The following is a 15,656-nucleotide window of genomic DNA, read 5'->3' on the forward strand; positions in this document are numbered from 1 at the left end:
AATACCCCGCCTCAAGTTACTTGAAATATGTGTCTGTTTGCATGGATTTAACTAACAGTTATGTGCTATAATGTTAGATACAAATATAACATTAGATAAATTTTGTCTAGGCATTAGCTATGTGATAAATTTATTGCCTCTGACCGTTACGTTAGTCTATACATTGTATATGCAGACTTAGGTTCTGCTCGTGTATTAGTCTCATGATCCAAATTTTTATTGATGTGTGTCCATTTACTATTTTCACTAACAGCTTATTGACTCCTTCATGAGTTTTTTTTTTTAATATTAAGCATGATTATTATATTGTTAAAAAATTAAGAATACATTACACAAACACACTGTGCTTTAAATAAAATGAAAAAAAAAACAACAAGTAAAATGATAAAAGTTTTACGTTTAATCTAGGTAACTTTACTTATGTTTGTACATTGATGATCTTGACCAAATTCAAGTCTCATAGTCTTATTACTGTTATCAAGTACATTGATATATTTTCGAAAAACGGTAATTTAAGTAATAATTATTCGCCAAAGACCAGTACATAAACAAAATTTAAATATTTTCGTTTACTTTTTGGTGCTAAAACAATTAGGTAGGAAAACATTATGTATTAGAGATTTCACTATCTATTATGCAGATGTTGTACATATGTTCTTAATATCTGATGCCAACTGAAATATTATTTGTTCAAACATATTAGCTGCTAGTTTTTGTGAAAGAGACCCTAGTGGAACTTTTATTGATCTGTGTAGTTGTAAACATATGTAAACATATTTTGTTTAAGTTATACATAAATATTTTAATATCCCTACAGGAAGCTGGACGCGTTGTAGGGGGTAGTGCTAGTGGAAGTAAAACAGTTGGAGGTGGCTCTCGTGTGGCTCGTCTTGCCGCTGAACTGTCTAATACGAATAATCAACCTTCAACATCACAGAAGTCTAACAAGCCTAAAGATTTAATGAGATCGGTAGGCAAAATTGAGAGAGACGACTGGAATGTTAAGGTAATAGAAAGAAAGATCATGGAAAATCGGCTTGGCAGGCCAGAACCAAAGGCTGCTGAAAAAGTACCTAAATGGGATAGAGAACAAGTAAGTTATGAGAGTTTTATTATTCTAAATCATTAAGACTTTCCTTTAAAATAACTTTTTACTTATCATGTAACTTGTAATCCTATTCCAGTTCCTTGGTCGTCAGCGCCGCTTAGAGGAAGGCGAACAAACGGAAGAGAAATGGGGCGAAATCGACGAGACTCTGAATAAATTGGAGCAAAAGTTAAAAGACTCCGGCCGGCCTGATCAAGGCACTAAAAAGGTAGATTTTTCCCTAAATATACATCTCCTTTGCAAATGATTAAATTACAAACACAGCACTGCACACTACACATTTTATCATGATAAAATTACTTGATGTCTTAGCAAAACGCAACGATAAACTCTACACTGCTAATCAACTATTATTTAGAACGGCTAATTAAATTTGCAACGTTGTATTTATTGTATATTAAATATACATATTGTCCTGGATAACATTAATTTTTATTTACTTTTATTTCCAGGTTGCCGATTTAGCGATTAAATTCGTTAAGAAGGACGAACCTGTTGCCGCGAAAGTTGTATTGAAGGAGGAGGTAAAATTTTTAATCTAATTATTGTCAAGATTCTTATAATTGTAGGGCCTAGTATATTATAGTATTAACGATATCAAGTAACTGTATTAAATGTTGTTGAAGTTTGTATATCTCATTCCTTAAACAGTTAGTAAGCCTGATTATATTCACGTTGATACATTTTGGATTGTCTCTATTGCTATATCGTATTCGCCATTTAGCGTTAATAACAGAAAATGCCCAATTTACCTCATTGTTTGATGATACTGAACTAAGGATGCGTTTATATTGGGACATAATTTTTGTCTAAAAGTATTGATGAAAACAACTGTTGTTATAAGAAAAAAATCATAGGTACTGTATTGAGCTCTATAGATATTTTACGAAAGATGCATTTAGGCATATTGTTCATTAATTCTTTTTAACAAATGGGAATCCTTACCTGGACAAAACAAAAAAGTTCGATTATAAGATAGTTTAAAAAAAACTGCATAGTACTTAATCCTCTAGGAACCAATATGAGAACATATAGAGGAGTATAACACAAAATTGTGGCAATCACTTAAAATGCCACGATGGAAATACAGATGAAAATTTTATTTAAAGTTTTTATTTAATTTTATCTTGAAAAGTTTTAGTGAATCAGGTATGAATTAAATAAAATATTGTATTATATTAAAAAGGATAATGAGTTATTGTGGAAGAAAATCTTTTAAAAATAGCCTTTTGTTGTGGTTAGTGGGATCTGACAATGATCAGATCAAATTGGATGATTTCACCTGTTTTTAAACAATGGCTATATAAGTTTATTTCCCTTGCTTAAATCCCATTGGCAGGAAATTTGTTTGTTACTTTATTAATATTAACTTACTAAACCCTGTGGAATGGCAGGATAAGCGGAGCAGTTAAAATCACAGGTTTTGTTTAGCTTATTTTATTTAATGTACATATTCATACTGATTTTTGTGGTAATTGGTTGAATGATAAAAAGCTTAATGGGTCGCAGCGTCAACTAGCAGAGAGTTACAACAATTTCTCCAGAGAAATATAAACATACATAGATATACTTTTGTTGAAATAGCTACAAAGTACAACTATTACGGATGCACCAAAATCATCTCATATGTAACATTAATGTATGATGCTATATGTGTTATGAAAATTTTAGCCTTAAATAATTTTTAATAAAAACAGAATAGGAAAGGTTGGCGTGGCCCTTCGTCGACGGGCATGCAGTGCGCCGCGTGTGGCAAGAGTGTGTTTGCGGCGGAGAGCATCACCACCGACGGCATGCACTTACACCGAGCTTGCTATCGATGCTACATATGCAAAACGGTTTTAAGTCCCGGGTAAGTTTTATCAAACAATGCATTCAGTTATCCAAATATTGAGTAGATTTTGATGTACGGACATCATTAGGACTATTCGCTCTGTCCTTTCGTTCTATCAATAACGCAAGGTAGTGGGGAGGACACATCTCCGATGCCTCAAGCGACATTTAAGCATAGGCGAAGACTCTCTATTCGAGAGGCAAACCTCGCCTCTTCTTTCAAACCTTTGGCTGCCCTTTCCGAACAGTCCAATGCCTCCAAGGCCAAGTTTGGCTATCTATCCATCGCCGAGGAGCCTAAAGTCCTCGCCCAATACCTTGAGATGTCCCAAAGACGTATTCCTCACGCCCATAACACAGCAAGCGCTAACCACACTGCGCTACCAACCACTGCGCCACTCCGCACAGTCCTGTGCGGAGTGTCGCATGTCGCATCACGTTATTCATAACAGAATAGAACACTACTCACCACACCACAACACCTATTTTTTGGCTCGCCTATGGTCCACGCTGCCGTCTCAAGCCGCATATACACAACATCAACGCTACACGGCTCAACTCGGGTAGAGCGATTTACTACGTGCGAACAAGTTCGTACAACTAGAATGCATCTGTCCAGCTTTTGTTTTATTTTTGAGCTCACGGACACTTTCTCTCCTTGACTCAGTTCCGATGAAGCTGTGAAAGCCCCCGCGGGCGAAAAACATCAATTTAAACCGAAACCAAGCAACCAAGCCAGTATCTATTCTGCTCGGTATTTAAATAATGCCCCCAATCTTCTCCGCGATACACAAGCCACATTGGGCCCGCGAGGCGCTTTACTTCTAACGCGGTCATAACTAATCAACAAGGTGAACCGTGCGTTCGAATTTACGAATAATAATTGTTTTTATCATACGTAAATTATATTCCAATCAAATAGAATTGAATAAACATTTAAGTAAATATTTTTTTAAACTGGTCCTAACAATGATCAAATGTATGTTTCTCTAATTCAAACACATTTTGTAATAAATGGTACATACATAGTTGAGGACGTTAAAGATAGCGAATGGATAACAGTTCAAGCAATACCATGATGACCTGTTTTTTTAGTCTATAAATTAAATTTAAGTGTACAAGTAATAAAGACCTGAAAAATGCGAAATTAGTTTCAAGGCGACTTTTTCGTTGCATTTACTGTCTCTAATCTAATATGTGATCTCAGGGCAAATTGTTGGAAGTCATCTTTCAGTTTTCGTTCAAAAGGTTACGATTTGTTTACGTGATAATGTTTGATCGTAGTTCACACAAAACTAAAACATGTAGCTGATTACATAAATAAAACTACTAAATTTTAAATTACAGGCAATGCTTTAAGGAACCTGGCCGTAGTCGTTTGGTATGCCGCCGACACGTAAGCGTGAATACGCTACAACCACTGGAAACCACTGACTGTTATGCGCCTGCAACGGAGAAAAAAGCTGTCGCTCATACTCCAGAACGTATTAGTTTAGAGCTCTCAGATAGCGGTGCTCGAGAAATCGACGAAGACGAATGGACTGATAGAAACTGCCTTGCTTCCGAAACCTCCTGTGCTGGTGTAAGGTTAGTATTATTAAAACAATATAAGTTTACAAATACTTCTATATATAAGACGTTTGGTTTTTGAGACAACATTTATTATTACTGCTGATGTTACGAAAATCCAGACCGAATGTTAATCGGCGTACTATATACGATTAAAAAAAGTGATTTAAGAGACTTTAAACTTTAAAATAGTTATTTGTTTGTTTGCTTTGTTAAGGAATTCCTTAAGAGTAGTCTTCTCTTTGAGCTCTAAATGTCTAATGTAGGTGAAATTTGAAGTGGACCATATTCAGATTAAAGAAGAAGTAACATGAAGATTAAATGACAAATAAATTAAAAGTTATTGAAGATAACATGTATAAGGGGACGGACAATTTTTTATAGAACTCAGTAATGATATAAAACAAAAATATTCACACAAATGATAGAAAAACCTTATGTTATCAAATCGGTTAAACAAATGTTAAGTTCCACGATAATAATATTTCTTCTTTGGAAACTGTTCTATGTGGCCTCCGTCACATTATTTGTTGCCTGTCTTTTTAGGTATGCACATTGTTTATTTTTTATTAGTGAAATAACGCTTTAAGGAATTGGTGCATCCAGTATAATAGTTGTGTGTTTCCAGCGAAGAGGAAGGTTCTTCGGACGAGTGGACAGACGCGCAGAGCGATGCCGTGGGTGGGGACGAGGCGAGGCATTCCCAACGGTCACCACGACACTGCGAACCCCACCGTAAAAACGACACGCTGTTTATCTCCGATGACTCATTCGGTTACGATGATTTCAGCGACGACGGTCATTACATTTAGTTCTTTTTTACAGTAATATTCTTTCTACCGTACTATAATAACGCTATAGCTATAATCAAGATTCATAGATTCTGTGCTGCCTATTGTTATGTTTATTTGTCAACTTATGTAAGAAAACAAAAAGAAAAGTCCTTTGGTCCGTTCAAAGGTTTTTGAGCGGTGATCACAAGCCGGTAGATGCGGCATTTTATAGGCGCTGCCTGCTAGGTGGGACGACGACATAGTTAAAGGCGCAGGAAGTCGTTGGAAGCGGGCAGCGCAAGATCGGTTATCTTGGCGATATTGGTCGGAGAGATGTATCCTTTGCAGTGAGGGGCGTTTATCGGCTGATATTATTATGATGTGTCATTTTGTACCATTCTACCTTGTTTATTATCGTTTTCTCTTTACACGTGATGCAATAAAAACTGAAATTTACATAACATTTTTAGACGTGAAAATTTTTATAACTTTTACTACAGGTGTCGAATCGTCGGGAAACGAATCATGTTCAAAAATGCGCGCCGCTCGTGAAGCAAGAAGGCGTGAGGTCCCGGCCGACGCTCATCCACCGACCGACAGCAGCGAGGTATCGCGCTGCATTGTTGCCTAGCTGCCACGTCTCGCACGGCACTTAGTAGGGAGGTGCGCGAGGAACGCCTCCTGCACGTGCACGTCGTCCTTTCAATGCTAAATTCATTTATAACTATTTTAAACCACAGCTATTATACTACAACAAGCAAATTATTTGTTTTACATTGTTGAAAAAATGTAAATACAAGATCAAAAAGATTAGGTAGTATCCGTAACAACATTAGTGAGTTATTAGATATTTCATAATACTTTACGACGTATTTATTATTCGGCGGTAATTCTCTTAAATAACAAATTTTCCAATCAAGTAACATAGATACCGTTAGAAATATATATTTTTGATAATCTAACAATACAAAAAGTGAAAATATTTAATAATGATGCTACCTACTAGTTTACTACCTACTTTTTGATATTGCTTTGTGTTGTACTATTTATTATGAATATTGGAAATAATATAAGTATTGGCTAATTTCATGACACATTGCTCATGTGTTGTAACCAAGGACGGCGGGAGGAGGCGCAACTATAGTGTAGTTCGCCCACACTAATGTTTGTCTTTGCTTTTTGTTTATTTTTGTCATGTATATGTATTTCATGTGCATGTAGATCTTGTTTTTAATTCTTATTATAGTCGAGGAGGAAGCACTGCCTTAATGTGATCGGTGAGACGAGGGAAGGAGTGATAAACGTTGCAAACAAGACTAAGAACAAATAAATCGTCGAATATCCATACTGAAACTTAGAAACTTTTTTTAGGTAGGGTAACTAATTTCATATGTTTTATATATCCGGCTAAACAAATTTAAAAACTTTTTTTTTACTGAATTTATTTGAATGAGGAAATTAAAATTATTTATTTTTTATTACATAGTTTCTTTTTCGTCATTAGGTTTCGAAGTTAAAGTACATGACGTTGAGATATTCTTGTGAATCTGACGCGTTTCATTGATTTACTGTGGGTGAACTAAATGGAGTCTATCATATTGACAAACCACATTATTTGGTAATGATGGACCTATTCAAGGATATTTTTTTTCATGTGCGTTTGGTACAAATTGAAATAAACAAGTAATCGTAAACGTCGCGGTCGACAGCAGACTGAGTTTGACGTTTGTCAGTCTCCCCTGTCCTACCGCTCACATTCCTTAAGAGGTGACTGGCACATTTGCTTTGTATTTGTGCAACTAAAACTTTTCATTTTAGTTGTGTTAATGTTTACAGCTTAACAATATTAGTAATAAATATTTATCAATAAAGGCCATGGATATTCCATTAAGGATTTTTAGATTTCATTATTTATACAAAGAAGACGAAAAATAGATGTGAAATAATACGTTTGTATTAATAATTTTTTTTAATACAATATTATTTACATAAGGTGTGAAATGGTGGTTGACTATACAGTACAATATTACTGATTTTTTTATGCAGTTTATTGTAGGTTCACAAAATGATAGTTTTCTTAACCTATTAATAATTACCATGGCATATTACAAAATATTTGTTACTAATTTTGACTTTATTCATGTTGTTTAATTATAAGGCATAATTATATTGCTGTATGCTTCAAATATTATGGTAGTGTATTGATAAAGACTTAATACAAATAGTTTATTTTCCAACCACATTTTCCTTTCAATAACTAAGATTGTTAATTGTGAATATTCAGAAGACTGTCCTCATAATTTTGGGAAAATTTATAATGTAATGTTGAATGGAATTTCTTTAATTACAATGGTCATAAATGTACTTGAAATTCTCTTAGCTAAACAACTGTTACGGTGGCTTTTCATAAAATAATCGCTTTTTACATTCTTACTTATTTGGGTTATTCTGGTGATGTTATATGAAGAGAAATGAAATTTAACATACATAGCACTTTATTTCTGTGGCTTTAGTATTTATGACTATACTGGCGAAAGCCGGCAGTCAATAAACCCTCTAGCTTATAACAATTAGTTTCTACGACTACACTATTATTATAATTTGTTAAATGACTACTCCACTCAACAGGTGGAGTCAGATGAAGAGAGTGAATCGAGTGACGAAGAGGTGTCGTCGGCAACTGAAGTATCTACCGATAGTGAATTCGCACGCGAAGAGTGCGTACCGTTACAGTGTCCCCCAGCCATATTAGTCACAGAAGCTACTCCGCCAGCTCCTGCGCCACCGCCACAAGAATATCCTCTCAGCAGAACCAGATCCGCTGGCGGACTGGCAACCAAACGGGCATTGGAATTAAAAAGGAGGTATTTGTTAGGTGAACCCTCTCCACCAACAGTGCGGAAGTCAGATTCCACTTCCCAGTTAGATACTAAACTCGAAGCTTTTCGCTCTAACATAACTGAATTTCAAAAAATGCTTCATCCAGCTCCAGTACCTACAAACTTGACACAAGCTCAGAAACCAGTTGTAAGTTTTCAGTTTTCTAAAGAATTACAAGACAAAATACAACCAATGCCAGATATCATTAAAAATTTATGCACAGATGCACCTGTTGATTTATTATCAAAAGGGGACTCACCGTTATGTAAAAGTGATTGGAGAGAACCAATTACAGAAGAAAAGAAAGAACTTGACTTAGAGTCAGATTCACTCTCTGAAGATTCTTCAAACACAGAAACTGCTCCAAATCAAGCCGTGCCAAGAGTAGAAGTTCATAATGAAGGAGGAGAATTGATACAACTCGACAGCTTAATGCTTGTTACTAGTGGATCAGAGGGCAATGAAAGAATTTCAGGCGTTGCAGATAAAACAGGTCCTACTATCATAGCAGCAGAATCAGAATCATCAGAATCTTGTCGTGATGCTACCACACTTGCTTTAACCGAGACAGAATTGTCAGATTGGGCAGCGGAAAGCGCAGTATTAGATGTTTGTGGTTTCGACGACAAAGAAGAAAACAAACGCTGTAAAAACCCAAGGGCTTTAAGTGGCCCAAAGTTAGTACATGATGCTAAAAGTATTTCGGCCGTTGCTTCACATGTTTGTGGTCGAACAAGTCCATTAGACCCTATAGTATATTCAAATGCACTGGAGCATTTCGAGTTTGTAGACGAGGGTGATCAAGATCCTTCTATAGAAACGCCTAACACGCAACGGAACGAAGGTTATATGGAATTAGTAGAGAACCAAATAGATTTTTACCCTGCAAGTAATGATCGTTCCATGAACTTCATTGAGAGAACTTTTACAGAAACGTTAGTAAAACCTACGAGCGTTGACGTGAGTCGGGAAAAAATAATCAATAACTTTTCTGATATTATTCATTTTATTGATAAAGATGATTCGCAAGAAAACAGTGAAACAAAAGATGTGCATGTACAACAAAATAATTATTCAACGCAATTTGAATCCAGCGAGAAATTAAACATTGACAAAGTTCAGCGAGAAGACAGTGTTCCCAGCAGTAGCGAAGAATTAATTTCTGCGCAAAAGAAAATAGAGTCTATTAGTTTATCAGATATGTCGCCGCCACTGGAGAAATCCAATTCCGTGAAAGAAAAGGTTGAATCAGACAGACCTGCATTACAACCTGACGCATCAGTGGAAGATATTTCCCCTCCATTAGCACACGATTCTAGTCTCTCCCCAGGGTTTACTTTCAAAAGCATTAATTTGCCACTTTCGATGACTTCACCTATTTCAATTAGATTGTATTCACCTGCAATATGCCGCTCAGCTAGTGAGAATTTCGATAAATCTAATTCAAGAACATCGGACGCCCCTTCTAGTAGAACTGACCTTCAAATATCCCTAAATTCAAGTTCTGGCTCCATGTCGCCTGTTAGTCCAATACCTATGTTGGACACTACTACTAAAGTACAAGAGCTTAAGAGAGAGAGGGAGGAACAGACCGAGGTAGTAAGAAGGCTGGTTCTGGAGAGACTAGGGAGTGGACCCAAGCTGGGCAGAAAATCAAGTCGCAAAACGAGGGTTTCTCCAGCGAGTAATTTTCCACCACCCGTCCCTCCTCCACCAGTATTAGCCGTAATTCCTCCACCGCCACCCCCACCGTCTCCGCCGCTCCCACCGCCACCACCACCACCACCACTACCACCACCACTACCACCACCCCCTCCGTCGACACAAATGTATTCCTGCCCCCCTCCTAGACCATTGCCTCCTCAAATTTCTTTGCCAGTTACACCTTCATTTTCGGATCCGGAACTCACCAGAGAGAGGAGAAGTAAAGGTATTATGAAGAGCATTTCCAATTATTTGAACAAACGCCTTGGACCTCGCCACAAGGTAAATGTAACTTACTTGTTAACTTTTGTTTTAGAATTACACATTAACTCATTTTACAACAAACTTCATTTACTAAAATACAATGTGAATAATGTAAATATAAATACGAGATAATGAGGCTTGTAAAAAAACATTTTATTGAGAGTGGTGTTCGCAATTTGACAGAGAAAATGTTCAAGGAGAGGGGCAATAATATTTGGGCACTATAAAATTTACATTTTAACGACACCCCGAGTAGACTAACCCTAGTTGAATTTTCAGTGGGTCTCGGAGCCGGACCTGACGACGCACGTAAGCAAAGCATATCAAATACAGTATCGTGAACTCGTGAGTCGCATGCTGTACTCATCTCTCTCGCACCAATCATCCGCTAATTGTACGTTGTCTTGTCTCGCTCAGACGTGGTTATTTGTCGCTTGTGCATTTCGTTTTAGTCACGAGTTGGCGCTGGATCTTTCTGTCTTTAACATCTTTACATAAATAATTCATGGTCATAAATTATCTGGCACGTAAGTAATAGCAATAGACTTACGACCATTTCCATATTACAGGCAATCCACGTCATCGTTATTAGCTAACAGTATTGGCCTTCAGTTTTGAGAATGTCGGAATAAACTGTAAACTCTGCCTGATGTTGTATACCAATAGTCTCTGGCTTTTTTTTATAAACAGCTATTGTATGCATGGCTTTACTTGCGATATGTTCTGTCCCTCGTGTGCTTGTTAAATACCTCCGTTAAAAATATTTTTAAAATCGCATAAACGGAAGGAGAAGTTATTGCTTATTTAAAGTTTAAAGACAAAACGAGATTTTTGTAAACGGGAAATAACTCTTGGAAGGTTAAGCATGCAGCATATCTAGTAGAGGGTACATTAAATATTAAAGCAGTATTTTTTTGGTTGTCTGCCGATATCTTGGAGAATGTGGATCAACTTACGCTAGATTATTGAATTTCGCATCAGTGGGTTATGTAGTTTACTTTTAATTCTAGAAGTCGCGCTTAGAATTAAATGGAAGGTCCCCATTTTAAGTTTTATGTATTGTTTATTTTGCAGGCAAATCAGCAAACTCAATGCGGTGCCCACAAATCAACGGGTGCGCTTCAGGAGGCTCCTCCAGTACCTCCTCCCCCTGCTTGTTATTCGCCTCCCAATGATGCACACTCTTCATGTAGGCGAGTGTCAGGTCAGTGTTTAGGAAATCATTTATGTCATGTAAACAATGTAGAGATTCATTTTCATGTAAAATTAATAATATGAACCACCTTTATACGGTGTCTATATATAAAATGGATAACAAAATTCTATAAATAAATAATATAATTTAATAAAAAATAATAATATTAGGAGACGTTATATGGCTAATTGTTTTGTCATTCTGGCATCATGATTGAGTTTTAATATTCATTATTTGCTTAATTACACCAATAATATGCTGCTGCTTTATATTAAATATCGCATTAACGGTTAACAAGCGGCTACCTTATCCATACCACACACTAACCCAGGCGCAGTGGACGTGGACGAGCGCGACGCCATGCAACTGTGGTTCGAAGCGCGTTGGGCTAGGTTGATGGCTCAAAGACGAGTGCGCGAGGCGTCCTGTAACGAGCTGCGCCGACGAGAAACATTCAGCCATCAATCTACATTTCATCACCCGTTCCAACGCGAGCCGTCGCAAGATGAACCAAGTGCAAAAAGGCTTGCGAGGCTCGAACGACGTTTGAGCAGACCTCTTTCTGGTAAATTGATTACACCTTCAACGTATCTATTTCAATCAATTGTTACCAAAGTAGATCCAAGTGACCAAGTGGTCCATGGGACATTCGACCGTAGACTACGTTGGCGTAACAAAAAATTAGCTTTATATTTTGTAAGAGTGCGAATAAAAATTCATGGCTTGACTTCACTTAGATAGATAATGTTCTAAGAAGCTCAGCGAATGTTACTTGTAAAAACTTGAACATTTCATATTCAATAGAAATCAAGAGCTGTAAGGGTGGACCCCTTACCCCTGGAACCATGTAAATTTTGAAAACGGTCTATGACAAAAACAGTCTGTAAACCTCTGATTTAAATACACAAAAATGATAATTTGTGACATTATATCGTCCAGTCTGTTGTATACATTCTGTATACCTTATTTTTGTACGACACATGAGGCTTAGTAAACTTTTTGAAATTTTTTGTTGAAATTATAATAATACTATTAATTATTATAGAACGTGCATAACCACCTCGGTCATTTTAAGATAGCTTTTGGAAATAATGCCGAGTCTTAGGATAATATTGGTATAATCAATGGCAGCAACTGAGATTTGAAACATGTGAGATGTTAGAAGACTAAACTTAAACATTACATACCATACAGTTATACAGAGTGGTTACTTATAGGTGTAAAAACTTTAAAGGTGATGTATAGCTCATGTGTCGAAAAAGCTTTAGAGCTTTTGCACTATATAGTTTGCTGGTACTGACAGAAAACAAAAATTTGTAGGAAAGCGAATGTTGAAAATACGTTTTGATGCTATGTTATCACTGTGTTATTTATTATTTCTGAAAGCATTGATTTTGGAGAGGTACCAAACAATAATTAACAATCGATGAGCTGTATATTCACCGCTTTAAATCTTTTACAATTTAAACAATCACCTGTATAAATATGTAATTTGTTTTTTGTTTTTGATTAGCGGAGCAGCAAGCGGCAACAGTTGCTGAATTAGTACAAGTGTCTGCACAGCGCGAAGCGCACCAAGCCCTAAGGGCAGCCAACAGGTAAATGTTTTATGTCATCTTCGATTCATTTCGATTTTAAATGTAAACAAAAATTAAACGCGAAATTGAATAAATATTAAATAAAAAAAATTGGCTTAGAACTTATTGTACAAAATATGTAAATTGAAATCTTTTTTAAAGTCTATTTTCTATAAATTTGAAACTACGAGAGTTCCTCAATAAGAATATTTTTAAAGAACGTAAAAAAAAGCTGAGTGTACATGATGGTATTTCGCACTGTGTCAGTTTTAATTTATGAGCAAGTATTACGTAACGTCTGACAACGTGTATAAATACAAAAATGTATTTTATTCTCAACAAATATTATAAATACATATAATCATAAATCATACAAATATTAATTTAAAACTTTTGTTTTAGGAGACTAAGTTCATCCGGCGAGGGTGTAGGAGGTTAAGAATTTATCGAATTTTCTAAAACTGAGAGGTCTATGTTACCTAAGAAAGTGCTAGTACTAGTTGAGAAAGAATTAGAAGATGAATACCTGTTGTGAAGTACTAATAGCACAAAAAGCTTTTGAAAGAAATGTTATTGGAGATATGAGGCACGCATCAGTGTTACATAATGTTGGGTTGTATGGTGAAACCTTGCTTTGAAAATGCACATTAATGTCCTACACATTGTTACCATAAAAGCAATTTTATTGTCACAATTTCGTAACTAGATTGAAGAGAGATCATAGGGCTGGTGTGTGGAATTTTGAAATATGAATTATAATTATTTACCATGGCAATTATTATTAGGAAAGCTTTAAATAAGCTTCGTATTATATAGCTAGTACTGTATGGCGATGTCAGATATTTAAGTATTTATGCCTTTGCTTACAGCCTGTCTCTACGAAAATTTGTCGAAGTAGTTTAATGCATCGCGCCTGTAGTGTATATGTTTAGGATTCTCAGCGTTTTAAAAAAGTCATCTTTTTAATGTTCAAGAAACATCTGTGTCTGTTAAATTTGTCGTGTACCTGCTTATGCTTTACAGACTGCAAAGCATCGCTCCTATTCGTATCTCACAACAATAATGAAATCTGTGATTTATTTCCTCCTGAAACAAAGTCATTCAAAATTTGTACCAAGTTTAAGTGTGCATTCATTGATAATATTCACTAAGACAAAAATCTGTGGATTTTCTTCTATGGAAAATGTTACAAGATTAACATAAATATAATGATATAAATGCAATAGGAAAGTAATTAAGTATTCTCGGAGGATAATTAATTGATTTTCTTTTTTTACTTTTTTTGTGAGATAGGTTGTGCATAACACCATATTTCAATTTGTTGTTGTTTTTATAACAGATTTCGATTTTGTGTAAATCATGAAGTTCACATCGGAAGAGAATGCAGTATTTATGATAAAAAATTCTTTATAGTTTCGAAAGTCAATTCAAATGAAATTACGGTTTTAACAAAAATATTTAACTATTAGTCTCAAAATGATCACCACGTTGAAAATTAATGTTGTGCTAGGTATACCAAATGTGTTAATTATGTATTATATGTAATTAGCTTAGAATTTTGGAAAAGATTATGCAATGGAAATGTTTTAGACCTATTTTATGATTATTTTTTTATAGTAGAAGGCTTTTATATAAATCTTAACAATTTTTAACTACACTTTTATAAATGACAATAATTAATTTATTGATGGCAATTCAAATGCATGTAGTATTATGCATGTTAATAGTGTTCTGTCCTAAAATAATAAGGAATTTTTTTTTATATATTTTTAAAATTTTTAATTTGTATTTTGTTGTAAATTAAAAAAAAATACTAACTTGAAAAAATTAAATCAGCACTAGCAAAGTCGCTTGTTGTATTTAGATAAAAATATTTGCATGCAAACCTCTAATGTACCTATATTTATTGTTTTAATTTTTAATCTAAGAGATGTTATAAATGGATTAATGTGTTATCAATTTCATATGTATGTATACATTTCAAAATGCTTGAAATCTGTATCATCAATAAATTTATAAAAAAATTTAATATAATTTTTTTAAAAATAAATGGAATTTTTGTATGTTGAGTTTTTATTTATAACACTTATCAGAAAAATATGCACTATATCGAAGGTTACCAGACTTTGGTTTCTATACATCGAGTGTTTGGGCATCGGTGTCTAAAAAGCTACTGGTCCGCAGACTGCTGAATGCGGTCAAGTCTTGCTTCACGCGAAAAATTGCGAGGACCCACTGCACTCGGCCCTGATCCTTGCCGGGTTGCTTCCCTTGAACCTTCGGGTCCGGGGAGCGGCCACCTTAATTGAGGTAAAACGTGGTCTTTCCAGGCTAAATAAGGGACCGAGAACTGGTGAAACCGGTAAGCTTCTCAAGGCTACCACACCCGTCTGGTCAGGTTTGTGTGGAGTTCTTCTGCCTGGAGGAAGATGGGGAGGCTGCCCGACTTGCCACCACGGCTGCCGATCTAGCAACTTATACCGCATAGAGGAAAAGGCGGGTGCGGCTTTCTGTGTCGGGTGGGACGCCACACAGTGTACGGCAAAAAGCTTAATTTGGGTAACTTCTAACTGTATACTAGGCAGAGCTGCTGCTGTTATCGGAAGCAACAGCGTATGCGGCAAAGACGTCGGCACATTTGTGCACCGTTTTGAACGTCTCACAGTCTGCCCTCAAGACTGTGGCAAGATCTGACACCCTTCATCCCTTAGCATTGAGAGGGAAAGAGAATATAATGGAAGAATAGGGTGAAA

At 35.8% G+C, this 15,656-nt stretch overlaps 1 protein-coding gene across 10 annotated transcripts in view; it reads left to right on the forward strand.

The window, feature by feature from the left end:
- Mical (Molecule interacting with CasL) overlaps positions 1–14,915 on the forward strand; it is a 34,092-nt gene extending 19,177 nt beyond the window's left edge. For 2 of the 10 annotated variants that reach the window (XM_068764446.1, XM_068764435.1), the window contains 13 exons: positions 818–1,093; positions 1,185–1,316; positions 1,561–1,632; positions 2,806–2,960; positions 4,289–4,528; positions 5,139–5,308; positions 5,784–5,890; positions 7,912–10,149; positions 10,411–10,440; positions 11,206–11,335; positions 11,658–11,891; positions 12,840–12,924; positions 13,306–14,914. In XM_068764446.1, the coding sequence (XP_068620547.1) occupies positions 818–1,093; positions 1,185–1,316; positions 1,561–1,632; positions 2,806–2,960; positions 4,289–4,528; positions 5,139–5,308; positions 5,784–5,890; positions 7,912–10,149; positions 10,411–10,440; positions 11,206–11,335; positions 11,658–11,891; positions 12,840–12,924; positions 13,306–13,342 (3,906 nt within the window). In that variant the 3' untranslated portion in view covers positions 13,343–14,914. Of the gene's footprint in view, positions 1–817; positions 1,094–1,184; positions 1,317–1,560; positions 1,633–2,805; positions 2,961–4,288; positions 4,529–5,138; positions 5,309–5,783; positions 5,891–7,911; positions 10,150–10,410; positions 10,526–11,205; positions 11,336–11,657; positions 11,892–12,839; positions 12,925–13,305 lie in introns of those variants that run through there. The other 8 variants (XM_068764460.1, XM_068764501.1, XR_011107485.1 and 5 more) reach the window with 8 other exon arrangements.
- The last annotated feature ends 741 nt before the right edge of the window (positions 14,916–15,656 follow it).

Source organism: Battus philenor, unplaced genomic scaffold (genome assembly GCF_028537555.1).
Source record: "Battus philenor isolate CCGP_79_NKW_IND1 unplaced genomic scaffold, ilBatPhil1.0.hap1 SCAF_1, whole genome shotgun sequence".
Lineage (NCBI taxonomy): Eukaryota > Metazoa > Arthropoda > Insecta > Lepidoptera > Papilionidae > Battus > Battus philenor.